The 19,949-nt window shown below is 39.4% G+C and overlaps 2 protein-coding genes across 3 annotated transcripts; one reads left to right on the top strand and one right to left on the bottom strand.

Annotated features, from left to right (window-relative positions):
• The first annotated feature begins 2,464 nt into the window (after positions 1-2,464).
• LOC113677978 (long-chain-fatty-acid--CoA ligase 5) lies at positions 2,465-19,847 on the top strand. 2 transcript variants are annotated; one of them, XM_089188248.1, is made up of 24 exons: positions 2,465-2,567; positions 2,819-2,860; positions 6,352-6,466; positions 7,243-7,310; positions 7,927-8,028; positions 8,563-8,662; positions 9,403-9,575; positions 10,194-10,226; positions 10,724-10,775; positions 10,870-10,943; positions 11,569-11,649; positions 12,131-12,213; positions 12,717-12,768; positions 13,413-13,495; positions 14,182-14,236; positions 15,212-15,310; positions 15,551-15,623; positions 15,953-16,041; positions 16,674-16,790; positions 16,960-17,013; positions 17,363-17,452; positions 17,831-17,932; positions 18,307-18,378; positions 18,593-19,847. In XM_089188248.1, exons 2-24 carry the CDS (start codon positions 2,825-2,827, stop codon positions 18,779-18,781), a joined length of 1,992 nt encoding a protein of 663 aa, XP_089044374.1. In that variant the 5' UTR covers positions 2,465-2,567; positions 2,819-2,824; the 3' UTR covers positions 18,782-19,847. The 2 variants fall into 2 exon arrangements, with proteins under 2 accessions (XP_089044374.1, XP_027050646.2); XM_027194845.2 differs by lacking the exon at positions 2,465-2,567 and having other exon boundaries at positions 2,706-2,860.
• LOC149053276 (uncharacterized) lies at positions 3,840-6,016 on the bottom strand. The gene is made up of 2 exons (XM_089195714.1): positions 5,475-6,016; positions 3,840-5,353 (listed from the first exon to the last, which is right to left on the bottom strand). Exons 1-2 carry the CDS (start codon positions 5,824-5,826, stop codon positions 4,896-4,898), a joined length of 810 nt encoding a protein of 269 aa, XP_089051840.1. The 5' UTR covers positions 5,827-6,016; the 3' UTR covers positions 3,840-4,895.
• Positions 19,848-19,949: the final 102 nt, after the last annotated feature.

Genomic DNA, 19,949 nt, shown 5'->3' with positions numbered 1-19,949 from the left:
CTATTAGGCAGATGGCCTGAGAGGACTAGGAGCAAGCCCATTGGCGGGAAATAACTGCAGCAATTTACGGTGAAGGCCCCAAGCTTTCAAAAATTGTTTTGGATGATTTTTATGCCAGACAGCTCGAAAATTAAGTATGTATGATATGCCAAAAAAGATCTGGAGACCTTTAAGATTAAACTATTTTTGTGCATCAAGTTTACAAGGAAATGTGTGGCGTACGGCGTGCCGGTATGGTGGCCGCCATATCCCGTCAAAGTTGATTCAAGACGAAGGAATGGCCCCTTATTATGTGAAACATAGAATCTGGTCGGGTAATGTATGTCTTTTGTATGCTCTAAGCTTTATGCATTAAAAAACCAAATTATAACTGCTGCTCAACCAGCAAAATCAGTACTAAAAATGTTATAACTTTTTCATTTTTGAGTAATGCAGAACAAAATTTATTTAAATGATTTTCACAATCGAGGACAGTGTCTTGCAAATATGGACGATCCATGACGTATTTAAAATGCACAGGAAGCTGAGTCCCCCACCCTCTAAAAGAGACAAAGAGAGAAACATTTTTCCATAGCCTTCTCAGTTCCCCCTCTCTCTCAAGCGAAAACGAATTATTGGAAGAGGTGTCATCTCCTATCTTATTCTGAATACACTTACACAAGACATTTAATGTGAAAAGTTTATTTAGAATGAGTCAGTCAGTGTTCTAGTATACGCTTCCTGATACTGTAACAAGCCAGAACGGGCAATGTAGAGGAGAACACATACAAAACCAAGATGTCGGACCAACAAGATATATTTAATATAAGAAGACAGATGTCGTCAGCGGACCACGAGGTCGTGACAGTGTCACGCAATATTGTTACAGATACAATCTTAATACGTGCACTCTGAAACAAAGAGTCAAAAAAACGAACCTGTCCTACGCCAGATGCGAAAAACCTCTACTGAAAAAAACCACTCTTTAGATGTTGCCAAAAAATGTGTGGAATCGTATTCCTCATCTAATACAGCAGGACAATACCCTGAGGAAAGGGGAAACTGACCTGGTTGCACTACTAATCACAAACAAAAATCAATGATGTAATGATATTTTACAGGGAGTTGGAATACCAAAATTACAACAAATACAAAAAGGAAAGTGGTCAAACATAAGACTTACCGACCTAGAATAACTTAATTTTCCTAAATCCGAAACTTTCATGATGCCACGCAAACCTCTTCAACGCGCCATCAGAATACTAATTTTCCTTGTCAGCACCTTAATAAATTTATAGAGAATAGTATGGAGAATCTGCATACTGATCTTACGGTGTGAAGGTTTAGAGAAGAGAGAGCTTATCGCAAGGAAACTTAAACGAAAAAAGATCTAACCCACAGGCATACCAAAGTTTTGTGCTACATGATAAATTTGGGTTTAGCCATGGGCTTTGTCAAAAAGAGGAGACACATGACTCGGAATTTAGTTTTCTTTATTTTTCCGTTACGTCAATATTTGAATTCCAAGAGAAATTCCAACAGCATCCGGCAAAAATTCAGGATATGTATTTTGTAATACTGCAAACATGGCATGCAACGAGTGATGTTCGGGATTAACTGTGGTTTTCGATGTTTTCAATTTTTGTGGAAAGAGGCGGATAGAGGTGGTTAACCCCTAATCAGGAAGGGCTGCTAGGATCTCATAACCACTGCCTGTTTTAACATAAAGGTCCAGATCCTGGGGATAAAGGAGGTAATCGCTGACCAAAGAAACTCTTTAAGTGTTGAACAAATTATCCAAGTCAATACCTTAGGAAATGTATACGGACAGTAATAAAAATATTCTTGCTAATGTTAGGGCGTAACCTTCCCAGTCAAGGGTTTCAAGAACTTTTTTTCATATGCGGCTGCCGATGGTGTAATAGTCTGCTGTGCTCGGAAAAGGGGTCATAAGGCCAAACAGAAACACGAGAGCCTGCGAGCGGGCTGAACAGACAGTGGTAAGAGGTCACAGTTACGTGATAGGCGTTAAACCGCCGATGACCGGCTTTAACTGAAGTTCCGCTTCCACGACGTAATTGATTTTGGATTATCTTCTCTACTCACGATCATAAAACCCAATTTTTAATAAGTTTTCTCGTGAAACAAGGGTTTAGCGCATGTAAAGACTTCTTAAACACTATCTCCCCACCATCTCCACCATATATTGCAACACTTTTGGCACACAAAACAGAAAAACATTTATTTTGAGGCAAATTATTATCTGATACACTTCATTACGTGATATTGTACTCAATTGAAGTTGTACGTCATATTCGTGCATGGTTTGAACGGAACATCGTAATATTTTAAGAGGTTCTTTGTTTAGGAGGAAAACAACACTGACTGTATATTGGATACTGCTAATCTCTATTTTGTTGTAATTTCTCTAAGAAAATAGTTTCATTTCACAAACCGATTGTGGAAGAAATATTTCGTATGCACCAGTAGCCGTGCAAATTTCTGTAATGCCTCAAGCTTTATGGAGGATTGCTTTTGATCTCGATTGTGCTTTTACATAGTTTTTCACGACTCTTTGGGTTTCGGAGGTATCAAGATTATTATTTTTTACACCATTTTATTATTTACTCGCAATTTGGATTTTTTTTTCAAAAGGGCAAAAAAATATCTTTATTCCCGTTGCTGGAGTATTTCCACGTTATCGTTTTGTTGTTGGGGCCAACATAATAGATTTGTCATGCTCCACCAAACAATTCATTATGCTTAATTAACAAAACCAGTTACAGGCGTCATTTACATTCTAATTTTGTTTCACTTGTAAACTGACAAACAACTATAGGTGTCCATGATGGACTTAGAAAACCAATCCGTAAAAGTTGAGGTGAGTTGATCAAATTATTTATATTTCTTACTTAAGTTATGTAGGAGAGGAAAAACAAACAAATTTGTTGCAAATTTAAAGTTGACTTTGTTGATCAAGTATTAATGAAAGAGCTCATGCCATGGCGCGTTGTAAAACTAAGATCGCTTTTGACGATAAGCAAATATTGCGATTATTTAGAATTTTGAATAAGCCTGTACCCACTAATGTTTGTTTTAGGACGAAAGTAAAACGATTACAGGCACTTGAAGTAGGCAGTACCATGTCAGAGTTTCCAATACGGTGTAGTGCTGCAAGGGACGCTTCGTTGAAATTTCTATGCAAAATGTGATGTTCCAACAAAACGCAAAGACTGCAAGCTTTCGTTTTACTAGTCGTAGAAATTCGCGGCTGGTTTTTAAATTGGATTCTGCCGTAAGGCGAATGTTTTGTAAATGCAGCCTTACAGCAATAATTTTCCTTATGAGGTTGTGACTTTGAAACAGGCTAAATATTTTAGCTATGTAAATTCTTAAGAACAACTTGGATTCTTACAATAGCTTGTTTTGAGAGGTTTCTAATTTGACTTTAATATCTGGTTATGAATTGCTTGTTATTGACACAAAATTATGCAACGACATTGGGGTTAGTCCGTGTAATCTAACTTGTATGTTAAATTGACGTAGTCGACCATGTTCCCCTAAAAAGTAGAACTCATCGCGTTTTCAAAGTTTCTGAAAAACTTGTTTGTTTTCACACCTCCCGCGAACTTTGAAACTGAAAAACAATGCGAAATGAATTAATTACTGAAAATTGGCCGTAATGAAATTTTTGATCCGTGACTAGACTTGTTTGATTCGCTTGGAGACGAAATTATCACCTTAATGCTTTTTACGGTTTCTAAGCGAATAAAATTCAATATAGTACCAAGGGCACAACGGAGAAACTATTTTAAGGGGGGAGTCTGGTTACATTTTGGGCCCAAATTTGTAATAGATTGTAGAGATTATAAAACTCCAGCTATTTAATGTATCACCATAAAATTTTGCATGCAAATAGACTAACCCACAACCTAAAGTGGCATATGGTTCGCAGACCATAATAAGCAAATTTATGGTTAAATATTAACCAAATTCATCATGGAGGCTAATTCTCACTAATTTCATGCCCCCCTACTTTTTTTTCTGTTCTAGTAATACAGTAAGCATAATATTTCACACAATAACACTACACAAACTCTCCTACAAACCTATTGAGCAATTTTGGTTTTCACCAAATTGTGTTGTCATAGCAACAGCATACTTTTGTAAAGAGTTTAACCTGGAATAACTTCAACAGAATTCATCAAAAAGAAAAAAGGCTCAATAGGTTTGTAGAGCAGCCTTTCATATGTAACTGAGCCAAATTTGGCAGAAAATGGATAAAAGCAAGTGAAAAAAGTCTAGGGGGGCATCTAAAAACTCCGTAAAAATGCCTTTTTGAGAAAAATGCTGCTTAAAAATTTCGAAAGCAAAATCAGTGGTGAAACATCCATTAAACAAAACAATCATTAATTAATTTAAAAAACAGCCTTATTAAAGTATCCTGAGATCATTTTCTAGTTATAAATCACAATTTCTATTTTTTTTTCTTTTTTTTTGCTGGTGCTGTAGTAACAGTCAGTTCGTTGAAAGCACCAGCACTGTATGTTGTGCCCTCTTTTTGTCTCCGCTGCTCCTCATCTCTTTGTTTTGCTTGTCTTCGAGCAACTCTGTATTTCTTATGTTGATCCTGGATCCTTTTTTCAGCCTTTTTGATTCGCTCAGAGTCTCTTCTGGTGCTCTCTTTCCTGGTGTGGCCCCCAACAGCAAGCCCAGCCCTTGCCATCACCTCATGCTTTGCTGTTGCTCCTGCACTAAATTGAAGGGTAGCTGATGCTGTTGCCAAAAGAATTATTTTCCTTCCATGCCATTTGTGTTTTGGGCATCTAATCCACACTAATGAATTGATAGACTCATTTGCATTTTGAGTAAACCCAGGAAGACAGCGTGAAAGAAGGGCAAGATCACTGAGCCTCTCATAAATAGGATGCAAATCCTCTCTTGGACCATGTGCCATCAAAACTGACTGGGATGTTTACTTCAGTGTCCTCATCCCCTGCACTGATCCCTTCTTCTGTCATAGCCAGCTTCCTTGCTTCCCTTCTGTTTTTCTCCAATTCAACCTGGAGAACTTCAGTGTGAGCTTGAAGCAAGGCATCTTCATGACTGTGCCAGGTATCTTTGCTCAAGGAAAAAGGCATATTCAATATTTCACAAAACTTGGAAACATCTTCTCTGCCAATTCCCATCTCAATGGCAGCGTAAACCACTCTGCGATTTAAATCTTTTCCCTGCACAGTTCTGGGGGCATTGTCGGAGGGATTATGATCACCGGTGGCCAGAAATTCCGACAGACCACAATCATCACAAACAGCATATAAGCTGCTACTGAGGCCAAATCGGCTTGTGCTTATTTCTCGAAGTTCTAGATGGTCTACAACATCAAAAATAAAGAAATAACTTAGTGATAACGACACAAGATGAGAAAAGCAATAAAGAACCACATTTTATGATGAATACAACGTAAATTGCGAAAGAACAAATAATTATCTCACCGGAAGAACATGGCGAATTGGAATGAATCCTTCTCGCAAATTCCACAAGACTATTAATGGACACAAGCCGGTATCCTTCTGGTATTTCACCTATCGGATCCATACTTTCATCCGAAGAGCTTTCTGTGTATTCGACAGCAAGTTTTCTAAATGACGCCGAAGCAGCGGTCGGTGGAATTTGCTCGCTCACAATATCATCTTCACCGACAAACGTGATTTCTGTAGCAGAATTTCTCGCAACTTCCACGGGAAGTTTCTTCTGCTTTTGGACTCCCTTGAATTTTGGTATCTTTTTTCGACAACTTCTTTTCAGAACGGACTGTTTTTGTCCGATTTTTCCTCCCTTTGGCATGGCGTTATTACTACTATGAGCTAGATTCACGAGGAGTCAGCATGAACAGCGAAATGATCCCGTACTAAGCAACCAGGCCTTTTTTAAGCTTTGGAAATATACACAGATAAGTCTTGGAAGGGACTACAGGAACAAACGAATCATCGGACTTAAAAAAGACTCTCAAGAGACCTTAAAAGTGCATTTATTTGAAACGGTTGCCATGGAAACGGATCAACAAACTTGTACACGTCATAAAGATTGAACTTTTTTACCATTTTCTGGGTAATTTCTGATATTAGAGGCATTAATATTTTAAAGTTGAATAATTTTCCTGTCTAATAACGTGTAGAAAAAAAATTTGACCGAGTTCACAATTTAACTCAAAATTTCAACCAGACTCCCCCCTTAATACTTAAAAGCATCCACAGCCCCCGTCCCCACCCCCACCCCCAAATTCTACGATTATCTTCGATACCGGCTCCCTCTCCCCTCAAAAACTAAACGTAAATGTAAAATTCTCTTTTACTGGTTAAACGTTTTCAGGGGGGTGTAGACAACGGAGCCAGACGAAATGCTTTAAGAAAGGAGCTGATTACAACATTTTTTGATGGCGTTACAACCCCGTATGAAGGCTTCCTTCGAACTGTTCAAAACTCAGGTGAGCACTTCGTTACAATAAATAGAATGAGAGATTGCGAGGTGGAGAGAGCACTCGTCCCTCCTTCATTGCACGCACCCCCCCCCCCCCCACCAACTCACTATTTCCGAGTCTAATGTCTTTTTGGCTGATTTTGTTGTTTGTTTGTTTGTTGTCTCCTCGTGCCACTTTAATCCTTTAACCCTTAAAAGTGACCAGCATCTAATTTCTCCACATAGTGTCACCTCTGAATCTAACATTAAGTTCTTGAGAAGATAGGAAATGATCGCCTACTTAAGAAGCTTTGATTGTTAAACGAATTCTCCGTGTCAGTACCAAAGGAAATGTATAGAGACGAGTTTAGAGAATATGGATTCTGATGTAAGAGTGTAAAAGGTAGAGAGTTAGTTTTCCTCCTGGTTCCCGGGTTTTTCTCTCTCTTGAAAAAAACAAAAAAAACACAATCCGAGTTTCAACTTAAACTGGAAACAATGGCTTTTCTGGTTTCGCATCATTCAGTCTGTCACAGGAAAAGGCTGCATTGCTTAAACCACAAAAAATACAGTATTATAAAGGCTGCGGCGTTTAATGCCGGATAAAGTGATATGGGTTAAAGTTGTAAACGCATTTGCAGTAAATAATTTTGCGGTCTTCATTTTCGCGGGCTGTACACCCAAACGATAAGCCCAGTGCCCCGCACTCCCAAATAGTTCCCATGCCCCTGCGCGTTTCCGTCGCGGAGAATTTGTTTCCAGCTGAATTTTTGTAATTCTAACATGCAAGTTCGTTTCGTACAGGCGATCAGCCATGTTTGGGAACAAGAGGGGGACCTGATAACAAGTATCAGTGGATCACATATAAAGAGGTAATGAGTTAACCCTTTAACTCCAAAGATCTCATTAGTAATTCTCCTTACTGTCTGCCACACAGTTCTTGTGATATTAGTTTGGAGGATTTGGGATTGGATCAACTTGTAATCCCCTAAGTGATATTTGTCTTTATTCTCGTTTAATTTCTGCTTGATATTGTACTAATAGAGTAAGGAGAAATTCTGTTTTGGTCACTAGTGGGACTTAATGGGTCGAGAACGGTTCTAGTGCAGGAAGCTTTGGGTTGAAGCTCGTCACGCCTTTCCGATAAAGTCGTGAAAGAAAGATTGCGTTACATAATCCCTTCCCCTTCATGTTGTCATTAATTTGCGTGTTCAGCCAGGTATTAAAATGGCAATTTTGAAGAAAATTTTCTGAACAGTTAGATAGCTCTTTGCAATCTCAAACCGAAGAAGAGGTAAAAATAACCTGGTGTCTAGAAAATACCTCTGCCGAGAGTATTGTAAGATGCGTGAACTGAGATGTAACTCCTTTAGCAATCAAGACAGTGAGCCAGGTTCAAACAATTTGAACCTCTGAGCTCAATAAGTACCTTGAACTTGCTTTGTGTTCTCATCTATGTGCGTGCTTTTTTTTTACTGCTTTTGATAGGTAAACGACCGCGCCACTAACTTTGGTTCAGGCTTGGTACATCTTGGTTGTGAACCTTCCCAAAATACATTTGTTGGAATCTATGGTCCTAATTGTGTTGAGGTAAGCGTACGTGTGATAGTTATTTTAATAGTGATCGGGTGGGTTACTGGGGTTTGCAAAAACCCCACTTACAACGGACTCCCGAACTGCTTTCTCAAAAGTTCCTGCCAGTGGCGGATCTAGAGGGAGGGGAGGGTTAGGCGGGCGGGGGGGGGGGGGATTGTGGGTTTTTACTACTTCTTTGACAAGCTCCATGACAAGCTCCTGTATTGTCAACTAGTTAGTCGGCTGGTTGGTCTGTCCATGCGGGCTATGGATGAAACACGTTATCAATGGTCGTGTTATCTCTGTTAGTCTATCAGTTCAGATCAGTCAATCTGATAATCAGTCCGCCAGTCAGTCAGTCTGTCAGTCTGTCACTATATGAGTCTGTCAGTCAGACCATCGGTCAATCAGTCAGTCAGCCAGTCAGTCAGGTTATGAGTCAGCCAGTCTGACAATCGGTCAGTTAATAATAAAACTAAACTCAGTCAATAGATCTGTATGAATAATCCAGGGTAAAAATCCGTACCTGACATCTTTTAATATTTTCAGTGGGACTTAGCAGACCTGGCTTGTCAGATGTATTCCATGATTTCTGTGCCAATTTACGATACACATGGACCAGAAGGCTGCGTTTATATCCTTAACCATGGTAAGATTTCTATCAAATTATTAATGATGGGACTGAGAGGGAGTGGATCACACATTTGTAACCACAGTTCTGATCAGAGACGGAAAACATAGGATACTCTCTAATTTTGAGGGAAACCCGGTTTTGTTTTCTTTAGGGAATAAAATGGAACGGCATCTGCCACTTAAGCAAACTTAATGCGCCGTCTGCTTCGTCCCGCTGGCTCGGTGTCCCATAGTGAAATACGCAATCTTGGTGTGCAAGTTTGTGGTCGCAAATAATAGAATCAAGGTTTTAGCGGGTAAAAGTTTAATTTGCGTATAATGGGTATCCTTGTCCCACTTCATTGTTTTAGGATAAAACGTACTTGTTCCTTTGGCTTTTCCCATACAAATGAAGAACATTCTTGAATATCAGCTGAAAGATACTTTTAATGTTTTGGGCTTGACGTAGCTATGGCCGTGAGTTACCAAGACAGAATTTCTCATTACAATATCGATACAACTTCTGGCACGCAAGTGATAAGAATAAAGAGGACTATCAATTGGGGGGTTATTGGTTGATCCAACTGACACCACATTCTCCGAAGTAACGTCATAAGAATTGTATGGCAGACAGTTTGGAGAATTTGTAATGAGACATAGGGGGTTAATTTTTTCCCCACATCATCCGTTAAGTGTAACAGAATGCAAAAACAAAAAAAAAATCACTGGAAAATTTGTGCTCTAATTGTTTAATGAAGTGTCATTCAACTATTTCAGCGGATATAGAGACGATTATTTGCAACGGTAATAAGTTGCGATTCATTTTCGACAATGCCAAAGAATGTGAGAAGGTAAAAAGGATCGTTAAGATGGACAAGCCTGTAACAGAGGAAGAGAAAAAAGAAGCTGATTCCCTTGGAATTTCTTTGTTACATATCGTGGAAGTAGAGGTGAGAGACTAATTACAAAGGGACAGGTCTTTATTTATCACGGGGGGGAGGGGGGAATTTGAGTTGAGTGATAATAAAATTAGCATGATTTCCGCCCCTCTCCTCCCTCCACCTTCCCCTCTCCCCTCTACCCTCCCCCACCCCTCCACCCACCCCCTAAAGCCGGCTACATACTCGGGAAGAAAAATCGCTTGGTGTGCCCAGTGCAGCGATTTTGATTAACGCCGATCGCGGTCGCCGCGATCAGCGAATGAAATCACCGATGTCTGACATGTCAGATATCGGTGATTTTCGCCAGCGATCAAATTCACCAGTTGTAAGCCCCGCTTTCTCCGATCTTCTTTTTTCCACAAACCCTGAAAACAGCGAAATCCTCAATTTGACTTCCACTCACTTAGTGAGTGCACTGTTACTTAAATCCATTCATTTTAAGATTTTGTATTCGCTCGTAAGGCTAGGGTGGAAAATAGTACTTCATTATCACTCCAAAACACTGACGCGCTTAGGCCCAGCGGTGATCAGTCGGACAACGGCTGACAACTTGTGTGTCGTGGCTGGTTCAGATGTTCTTCAATCGAAATTCTTTAAAATCATGTTTTCATATTTTTCCTTTTTCAGCAAATGGGTTCTAACAATCCTCAAGAGAGAAAGGTAAGAACTGAGGTAAAAGTTTAATAAGCAAAACCACCCGAATTTAAATGCATATTAGGCAGTTGTTTTTTTTGCCCATTTACTTGATGTGTAAATACGTCATCATATTAAATTTTTATGCCAAAGAAAAGGCATGGATATAGTATGAATAGAAGTGCTGACGTAAAAACTAGCATAGTGTCGAGAAGTGCCTGGTTGGATTGGAGGGTCACCCTTCAGTGTCCCATGACAAGGAAGAGACGTGTAGAATAAATTTTTTCAGAAGAGACTGATATTAAAAAGCGTTCGAATCGTCACATCACCTAGTCTAGTGTACTCGACTTGATAGGTTCTTGCAAGTGTGTCTGGTGTTGTTGAAGCTTTTTCTTTAGCGCAAACACTTCCGCGACGAAAGAGCTTGTTCGAAAGTTGTTATGTTTATATGAAGTTGCTCAAATTCACTAACATACAATGTTATAGCAAAAACGAATTGCGATATAGTGCTTTTACTCTTTCAGCCTGGGAGACCTGAGGACACCATGACTGTCTGCTATACAAGTGGAACAACGGGTATGTGTGTGTTTTTTGTGACTTTATCAGTACATGCTTCTATGTTTCGTATTTCTACCGTTTTTGTCTCTTTTTTTTGTTCTTTGATAAACAGGTACGCCGAAGGGTGCCATGTTAAGTCATGGAAATATAAATGCTGGGGTCGCAGGAATTCAAGTCCAATATGAGGTTTGTGTCAGAAAAATTGAAGTTACCTTTTATGACAGATTCAGCGTTGAAGAGAGGAGAAGAAGAGGGGAAAGGTGGGGAGGTGAGAGAGAGGGGGTGGGAGGGTGCAGATGCGTTCTTGGCTAGTTTCACATGGTTCTCTTAGTTCTCATTTCCGGTAACCTGATTTCAACTCAAAAAGGCCGAAAAAATTACACTTTCCACGTTACCTCAAATACGAAGCATGGCTCCAATAAAGTTACCTTGTATGCCCTCGAAGCGTACCACAGGATTCGATCAGATGCAATAACGTAATCAAACATCATGTCTTGTCTTAACTTTTTTTCACTCTTGTTTACAGACTATGAAAAATTTTTTATTTTTATCTGAGGTTTTCCACAAAGTTTCTGGGGCTTAATTTTCCTAGGCCCAATCGCCAAAGGGCGGATAGTACTATCCATCGAATAAATCGCTATTCAACAGATAAGTGTAAACAAAACGTACTGCGTTATCCAATGGATAGAGATTTATCCACTGGATAGCGTTATCTACCCTTCAACAACCGGAGTCAGAAAAATATATGTCACAGTCGACGTCTTCAGCTCGAACCTTAAGGACAAAACTCTTTGATTTTATTTTTGAACAGGAATCTGGTCTCCAGATGATAGAAGGAGACTGTATGATCTCCTATCTTCCACTGGCTCACATGTATGAGCGACTGGCTCAGGTACGCTTGCGCAAACTAGGGCTATATAACGTTTTTTAGTGAAAAGTAAGCAAGGTGTCAAGAAATATGCTTTATGGTTACACTGGGAACCAATTAACTATGGAGCACTGATTTTTGACTTGCGAACACTACTGATGCTTAAAATTTTTACATCTCAAACTCTACATATGGCGTGCTTGACTAGCGGATCTTTCATCGCTTAATGAACGAGGCAGTGGAGCTCCAAATGCAAGCAGTGGAGCTTCCATACAATGACTCTCTTGGTTCGTAAGTCATTTTCATCTGTTCAGCAGGAAATAGGAGGTTTTTTCTCCCAAAAGTTGAGATAAAGTTTTTGCATGGAACAAGAGTTGAGCTCCACGGAATGGCCCTGATAGTTTGTATTATTAGTCTCAATCGTTTTGTCTGATTGTATAGTACAAGTTGATTTTATCCTGATAGCTTGACATCCTTTTTAAATCAATATCTTTATCTCTTGCAGGCAATGTGCTTCTTAAATGGAGTGAAAATTGGTTTCTTTAGGGGTGACGTAAAACTACTGCTGGATGATATTCAAGAACTAAAGTAAGTTTGTGTTCTTTCAGTTTATCTCTTACCAGTGAGAGGGACTTCATTACCGCTTTCTGCCTAGTTCATGCGCCGGATGCCATGCAGAAGGTCAAGAGACTCAAGAGACTTGACCTCAATAAAAATGTTTCGGGAATACTTTCCTGTAAAAATTCACCAGTCCACATATTGAAAGCTAGGCTTGGGAGTGAAATTGGGTATTCCGCCTTGAGCGGGCTTAAGAGCCACCATCAGATTATGCGCCGAGCAATTTGAAGCTTCAAAACCCCCCTCACCGGGCAACCCACGGGCATTTGACCATTGTAGGTGCCATTGGGGAATTTAAACCTTGCCTGGGTGGTGTGGGGAGTCTGGAACGAAAGTGTCTCGTCCTTTTAGCACACTACACGTGTGAAGTTCTAATACGCATTTACTTCATTAACTCGGCCATGCTTTGCACAGCATTGTCAATATAGCCATCATTTAATTTAGGTTTACAACAAAAGACATTTTCTTTTCAGGCCAACGATTTTCCCCTCTGTACCAAGACTGCTCACTAGAGTTTATGACAAGGTAACTATACTAGAGCGTGTACGCTTTCTTTTGTGTACCTTCCTCGGCGGATGTATTTACTGGAATGCGCGCATTTCCTCTCAACTTTTTGTGCTAACATACGCACCTTGGTTCTCGCATGTTCGAGGTTGCAGGCACTTGTTCTCTCTCGGATATCCGTACCCATTCGCTCATATTTCCCGACAGACTTCTGCGTGCGCAATTTCCCTCTTGAATTTGTAAACACCAGCAGGCAGTTTGTTTCCACATGTTTGCATTTGCACGTGCACTTTCTCTTTCCTGATTCTGGACACGTGCGTTTCTTTAGTTGCTTTAGTTCCTATGCTCACGCAACCCGTGAGCCCGCAGTTCAAAAGCCCCATCCCTGTAGGTTTTATTCCCTTGCAATGTGGTTATTTCCATCTGCAGAGTCTGTCTGTTCTCACGCGTGCAATTAGTCATAGGATTTATTAGCAACCTGTATGGATGTAACTGCTGGACAATATGAATTCGAGTGTATACGACAGCCAAATGAATCTATTTTCAAATCGCCGTGAAAAACTGCAATTTGTTTCTTGCACTGAGTCGCAAACTTGACGCCAGCGGCGAAGAGACATCTATTTTTGTATGGTAAAGATTCCATTATTATTTTTTTTACCTTAAAGGTGATGGCACAAGTTTCCCAGAGCAAACTCAAAGGCTGGCTTTTTAACAAAGCACTTGCATCTAAAGAGGCCGGTTTAAAAAAGTTAGTATTGCTTGACGCAAGTACTTCACAATTTACCGTCTTTGCGAGAGAGCAAATTCCGTCGCAGTCAACAGTAAAGCTTTTACTGATTAGCAAAGAGAACGCATGTACAGTTTGTTCCGTCGGTTAGAATTAAAAAAAATGTCTTTCGACATTATAAGACCGTGACAGCGAGAGCAAAAGTAGTTGGCACGCCTCCCCTTAGCAAGTAGTCGACTTCTCTCTTACCCATACCTTCCACACCTAAGCGGTTGCAAGGTCCTTCCATTTCAGTTCCAGTTACACGGTAGGATCTGGGTACGAGATAAGTGGTTGATAACTCTCCGCATAACACGATAAATAGAAATCTTGTAAATGATCCCTGACACGTCACTTGAAAGTCCCCCAAACAATTTTGCCTTATTTTGTGAGAAATTTGAGACTATTTGTTAGTACTAGGCAACATTGAAATGAGGGAGAGGGGGGAAGATAAATCAGAAAAAAAATCCAAGCAGTATCAAAGCGCTCCAAGACTTTTTCCTGTCATTATAGTTTGGAACTAAATGAGAACTTTTAAGTTTACAGAGGTCACACTTCTTAAATTCGGGATTTATTTCTATACATTTCTTTGATAGGGTTATGAAACCTGTTATCAGTAGGCATTTCTTTCCACCCTTTTTTTTCACATTTTATTTTTTTCACTGAAGGGGAAGAATCAGAGGTGACACAGTTTGGGATCGCACTGTGTTCAAGAGAATAAAGGTCAGTCAAATCACTCTTAGAGCTCTTTCAATTATTGTGGAGGGGCAATGGTCGAACGGGTAGCAGGTATAGATATAGCTTGAGAGCAGGCTATATCTAAATATTTTTTTTTTCTGCCGTCGATGTGGATTTTTAAAGAGACTCGAACAGAAAAATTTGTTGCACAGTTCGTCAGATGAGAGATCTGCCATTGAACACTACTTTGAAAGAGGATTCCGTTATGATACTATTGTTCAGTTTTTAGAAAAGGAAGTGATGAAGGGCCTTCGATTTCACGTTTAATTATCTCCCGAACTTCGCGCTTTGAAAGGACTTCATTTCTTCTTCTCAACCCATACTCACGCAGCCTTCTCTTCTCTCTTCTCGTCCTCAGTTTCATAGAAACACCATGGTATTTTTCTAAAAACTGAACAATACATCGACGGCAGAATAGCTCATTGCTCACTAATTCTTTTCCACTTTTGTGACATAACGTTTCAATACACTTGGTACGGTTTAGTCCGTTGGCGTTTTGACTCCAAGTCGACCTAGTGCAACCTAGTGCGCCACAATGTGCTGTATCTTGACAAAGTGTTGACTACTGGCGCAAGTGTCAAGTGACAAAATATTTTTCTCGATCTACGAAAATTTTCTGGATTTTGGAAAGATTCCTGGATTGTAAACTATTTTCGATTTCTATAAAAGTTATTTGTGGATCTATGAATTAAGCCAGGATTTGAAATTGTTTTTTCGATCTGACAAACTTTTCAAAAGCGATTTGTCTGAAAGATATCGATTCTACATGGTTTTTCGGATTTGCAAAATAATTTTGGATTGTCCCTTTTCGGCTTTCGTAGTTCAAATGTTTAATGTTGATAAATACTTCCATAACTATGAATATTCATACGTTAGCTGTTGGTAGACGGTTACCTAGCATTTGCTAGGTTGAAAATTCTTCACGATCTGATTAGCAAGTGTTTGATTGTGTTCCAACAGATGGCCCTTGGTGGAAATGTTCGGCTGATTGTTACTGGAGCTGCTCCCCTGTCGGCTAAAGTAATGATGTTTCTAAGATGCACTATGGGAGTTTGTTGTGTAAGTCAACAACGATTAATTGTCGACTTCGGCGCCGTCCTGTCTCGTCTCGTCTCGAAGCGGGATTGCGAGAGACGAAAGGGACAAATTATTGTCTCTTGTTACAACGTACAGTTTGTATTTACATCATTGCGCAATTTAAACTTCTTCATTCTGTGTCAGTTAGGTCCTTTTTCTCGCCAGTCAGCAATTGCATGAATGAAGTGCTCATGAAGTTGTTCTTTTATCTTCTATTTCAAGGTCGTAGAAGGCTATGGACAAACTGAAAGTACTGCAGCAGCAACTATTACTTTCCCGAGGGACACGTCTGTTGGTAAGGCAAAGAGAACGTTCAAATGTTTATCAAACTTATAACTAGTCAAAAGTCATTTTCTGAAGACAAAGGAAGTATTGTCGAATCATTCCGAAGACGAATTCAATTTTCATAGTTTACATTTAGTTATTCTCAAACTCTGTGAACCTTTATCCTGAAAACGAATTTCACAAACTAAAAGAATTTAGTTCATTGTCTATTATTGCGTCCGCAAATCAGCATCGATCCGTGGGGCGTGAGGCGCAATCGAGGATCTGGTGAGGTTCCTCTCCAGATCAACACCAGAACCCAAGTTATCCTTTTTTATCACACGATTACCATGTCTGTAGGTCACGTGGGAGCACCTCTTCCCTGTAATCTCATCAAGTTGGTAGACGTCCCAGAAAAGGAGTGTTACGCAAAAGACGGTAAAGGAGAGGTATAATAATCTATCTATTCTTTTAATTTTTAACATTATAATTATTTTATTATGATGAGCCATATTTTTGAAACGGTTTTGAGAGTACATCATGATCCGCCCTAAATTTCAAATAATTCTTTTCGTTTCTGTTCATTCCTTTATTTTGGTCTTTACTTTGTCTTTTGCTCGTTTTTGATCCCCTTACACATACCTTACGTTTTCTGCTGAATCGAAAGGGACAAAAAAAACCCTCAAAGGAGAATAATGATGTCAACTCGAACGACTAAGATACAAACAAAGGTCTGTTGCGTATACTTGTGACCTTCTTAACTAAATCCTCGTAATTATTGCCCAATGCAAGTGTAATACTTTAAACTGAAAAGTCTATTGTTTATACTCGTGACCTTTGTTTACCAATAACAGTTCTTGTAAGTGTGATATTCTTTCTCCAATTTTTAACATGGAAAACATATTTTATAAGTTTACGAAACGACCGAGCTGGGTATGAAACGACTCAACTGACTGGGTACGGAGCTACCTAGTTGGGTACGAAACGACCGTGGGTGCAAATTCGAAACGACTGGTAACCACATAAGCCACGGTGCACATCGAAAAAATTATATTAACTCTGCTGTCTTCGACATTTTTAGATCTGTATAAAGGGACCGACGGTCTTCCAAGGCTACTTGAAAGCTCCGGAGAAAACTGCCGAGACAATTGACAAGGATCAGTGGCTCCACACTGGAGATATCGGAGAATGGCTTCCGGTAAGAGTGCAGTTGCAAAATTTATAGAAGAGGCCTCGAGCAAACTCATGGTTCTACAGTGAGGGAAATATCAACAAATCATGTTCCAAAATGCTCTCAATAAATCTTCGTCAATGTTTGTTACTTCCTGAAAAAGGAAAAATTTAAATTTTACCTTTTTCTATTACAGAATGGAACCTTGAAGATATTTGATCGTGTCAAGCATATCTTTAAGCTTGCCCAGGTAAACGTGATTCTGTGATTGTGGAACGAAATTATCGTTCGATTTCCGTGAAGGTGTTAAGAGCCCAGCAGCTCGTCTGTGAAAAGATAGCTACAATACTTTTCCATTTTTCTTGCTTTCAACTTTCTTCCAGTTTCCACTAAACCTTACTTCCCCAAAGATTCTTTTCCCGGCTTTTCTCATGCAAATAGAGTGATTAGATTTCATTGCGAACTTCAAATTGTATTTCAATATGCTTCAAAACTCAGAATTACACATTACTGTTCCAAAAATGGAGGAAAATAAAGTTTGAATCTACATTAACGTAACCTAACTAAGCAGTAATTAGTGTTGTGCTTTATTTTTTCAGGGTGAATACGTTGCTCCGGAGAAAATCGAAAATATTTACCTGCGCAGTACTTTAGTAGCCCAAGCGTTTGTACACGGAGATAGCTTACGGGTCAGTAAACGCAGGAGATAATTATAAGTCTTTATTTCTTTTATTGTGATAGGTAAGGAGGCATGATAATTGAAAACGAGTTTAGAATCAGATGGCATGGGTGTGTAAAGGAATCTTATCCGAAGGGTGATTTCTTAATCCACAGTGAGAAGTAAATCTACCAGCGCTCTTTCACATATGCTGCAATCTAATTGGCTATGCTACTCGCTTTCTATTTAACGGTTGAATTATGAGCTCGATTTTTCTATCACGTGATAGATTGACAAGGGCGCAAGCTTCCTTTACATCCAAACAAAAGGCGTTAGCTATCTAAATGCTCCCCATCGTCAGTCGTCATCGTTGTAACATTATAAGTGATATTGTATGTATTGTTTTCAGTCATTTGTAGTGGCAATCATCGTTCCAGATCAGGAGGTGTTGGAACCTTGGGCACGATCTAAAAATATCCATGGAGACTTTGCAGAGTTGTGTGAGAACGAAGTAGGAAAGCTATGAAATCTAACTTCAACTTTGTTACCACCTAGTCAGTGTATCTGTTTTTGTCTGTCACAATCTCTGTACGTGTGTGTCTTCATTTGTTCAGCTACGTAACCGTGTCTCCTCTCCTTCGCCTGTATACTTTCTCTGACTCCCACCAGATTGTCGTTCAGATGAGGGGTTTGGCTCGAGACCTGAGTGGCTTAATGCGTTTTGCTTTGGGAAAGACGCATTACCATAACATTGCCCCTCTTTATGAAGGAGATCAAACGTCTGTCTTTATATACTAAATCATCTCATTTAAGGATAAGAAGAAACAATGTCCTCTTGCCTTCGAACGAGTTTCCTCTCTTTTTACTCTCATCTTCCATTTTCAGGAGGTAAGAAAAGCAGTTATGGATGACATGACTAAAAAAGGCAAGGAGGGCAAGTTGAGCTCCTTTGAACAGGTAAATAGCTTAGCAGATTATTATCGAGTAGACCCTTAATTTGCCTCATTGTTTTTGGAAATCACTGGAAGTGAGATTCGCTGCTTTCAGACGGTCAAAAAACGTTAAAGATCTCAGTTTGGTGTAACTGAAAATTGTTTTGCGCTATCTGTTGAACTGTTAACGAAAATGAGTTTCTTATTTTGCTAAGCTAACTCAGTTGTCTTGCCCCCAGGTTAAGGAAATCCACTTACACAACGAATTGTTTTCCATCGAAAATGGATTTCTGACGCCAACTTTCAAGACTAAACGAGCGCTGGTTGCCAAAGCTTTCGAGCAAAAGTTCCAAGAGCTGTATGAAAAAGTCGACAAGAGGATGCAGTTTATGCGTTCAACAAGTTTTGAAATTCAGCAAGTTGTTTAGTTAAAGAAGTCAGAGTACGCAAAGCTTTTTCGAGTCATTCTGTCGATTTAGGGCTCTGTTTGAAGCCTTACCAATGTTCTGCGCTCCTAAAACACCGTGAATTGCTGGCTTGAATGATTATTTGTAACTCGTGTGAAACAACATGGTTCTGACAGACTGAAAAAACGCCCCACAGTCACTAAAACGTTTGCATATGCGCAGATGCTGGACTACTATGTTCCTCGCATTTAAACTGTCAAGCTGATGACTGCAGTTAGAAAGCAGTTTATTTTAAATCATATCCCAACTGCCTTTTTTAATCCTTGTATTACTCAGAGTATCTAATCACAGAAACATATCTTTAACTATCAACTATTAATTGATAAATAATAGTAATTGAACTGAGTGAAGTACAATTTGGGCGGAAATCACAAGTATGATTTCAGACCAAAATTGCACGGCACGAGGTTTAATAACCACTGTATTACATCCATTTTGAAATCGCCCAAATACAGGACTTGGTCATTTCAAATATTTTATTGATACAGTACTGAGCCGGTTTAAAATTAAATTCATCCATTTATGGGGGGAAAAAAGTAAGAGTTTTGGAAACGAAAGTTGCAAAATTTGCCACATGATACTCTTTGCCTTTCATTTTCCTGTAATTTGATTGGTTCCCTTTAACCTTGTAATCTGATTGGTTATTTTGTTTTTGGTGTAGCTTCCTCATTGGCTGGGAAAAAGATGCGATTTAAAGCAAAAATAGCTGCGATTTTTTAATAAATCGCACCAATCAGATAACAGGGACCACCAGTGGTTTCAAAATGGGTGTAAAAAAGACGTTATAAATCTGGCCTGTAGCGAATTTTAAAAAGCCTACGTTTAATGCAAAGCACTTCGCTCAAAACATCATGCAGCTTTTCAGCAATTACGTCAGCGGTTTACCTACTGTCGTGAACTTGTAAATTATAAGAAAGAAGTCTTAAGCCCGTAAACGCAGCACAACAATTACTATAGAAACGTATAACCTGTGTATCAACTGTACTTGTCGGCATTCAATATAATAAACAGCCATAAAAACACAAAATTCCATACCTTACTGTAACAGAAGTTTGAGTAACTTTTTCCATAAGCGGCTTTATGATGTAGTAGGAGTTTGTGTCGTAGGGCGAAACCTAACCACGAGAGC

This window comes from Pocillopora damicornis, chromosome 1, assembly GCF_964200805.1.
Source record: "Pocillopora damicornis chromosome 1, jaPocDami1.2, whole genome shotgun sequence".
In the NCBI taxonomy this organism is placed as follows: Eukaryota; Metazoa; Cnidaria; class Anthozoa; order Scleractinia; family Pocilloporidae; genus Pocillopora; species Pocillopora damicornis.
The sequence above is the reverse complement of the archived record's forward strand: the minus strand, read 5'-3'. Positions and strand labels throughout refer to the sequence as shown.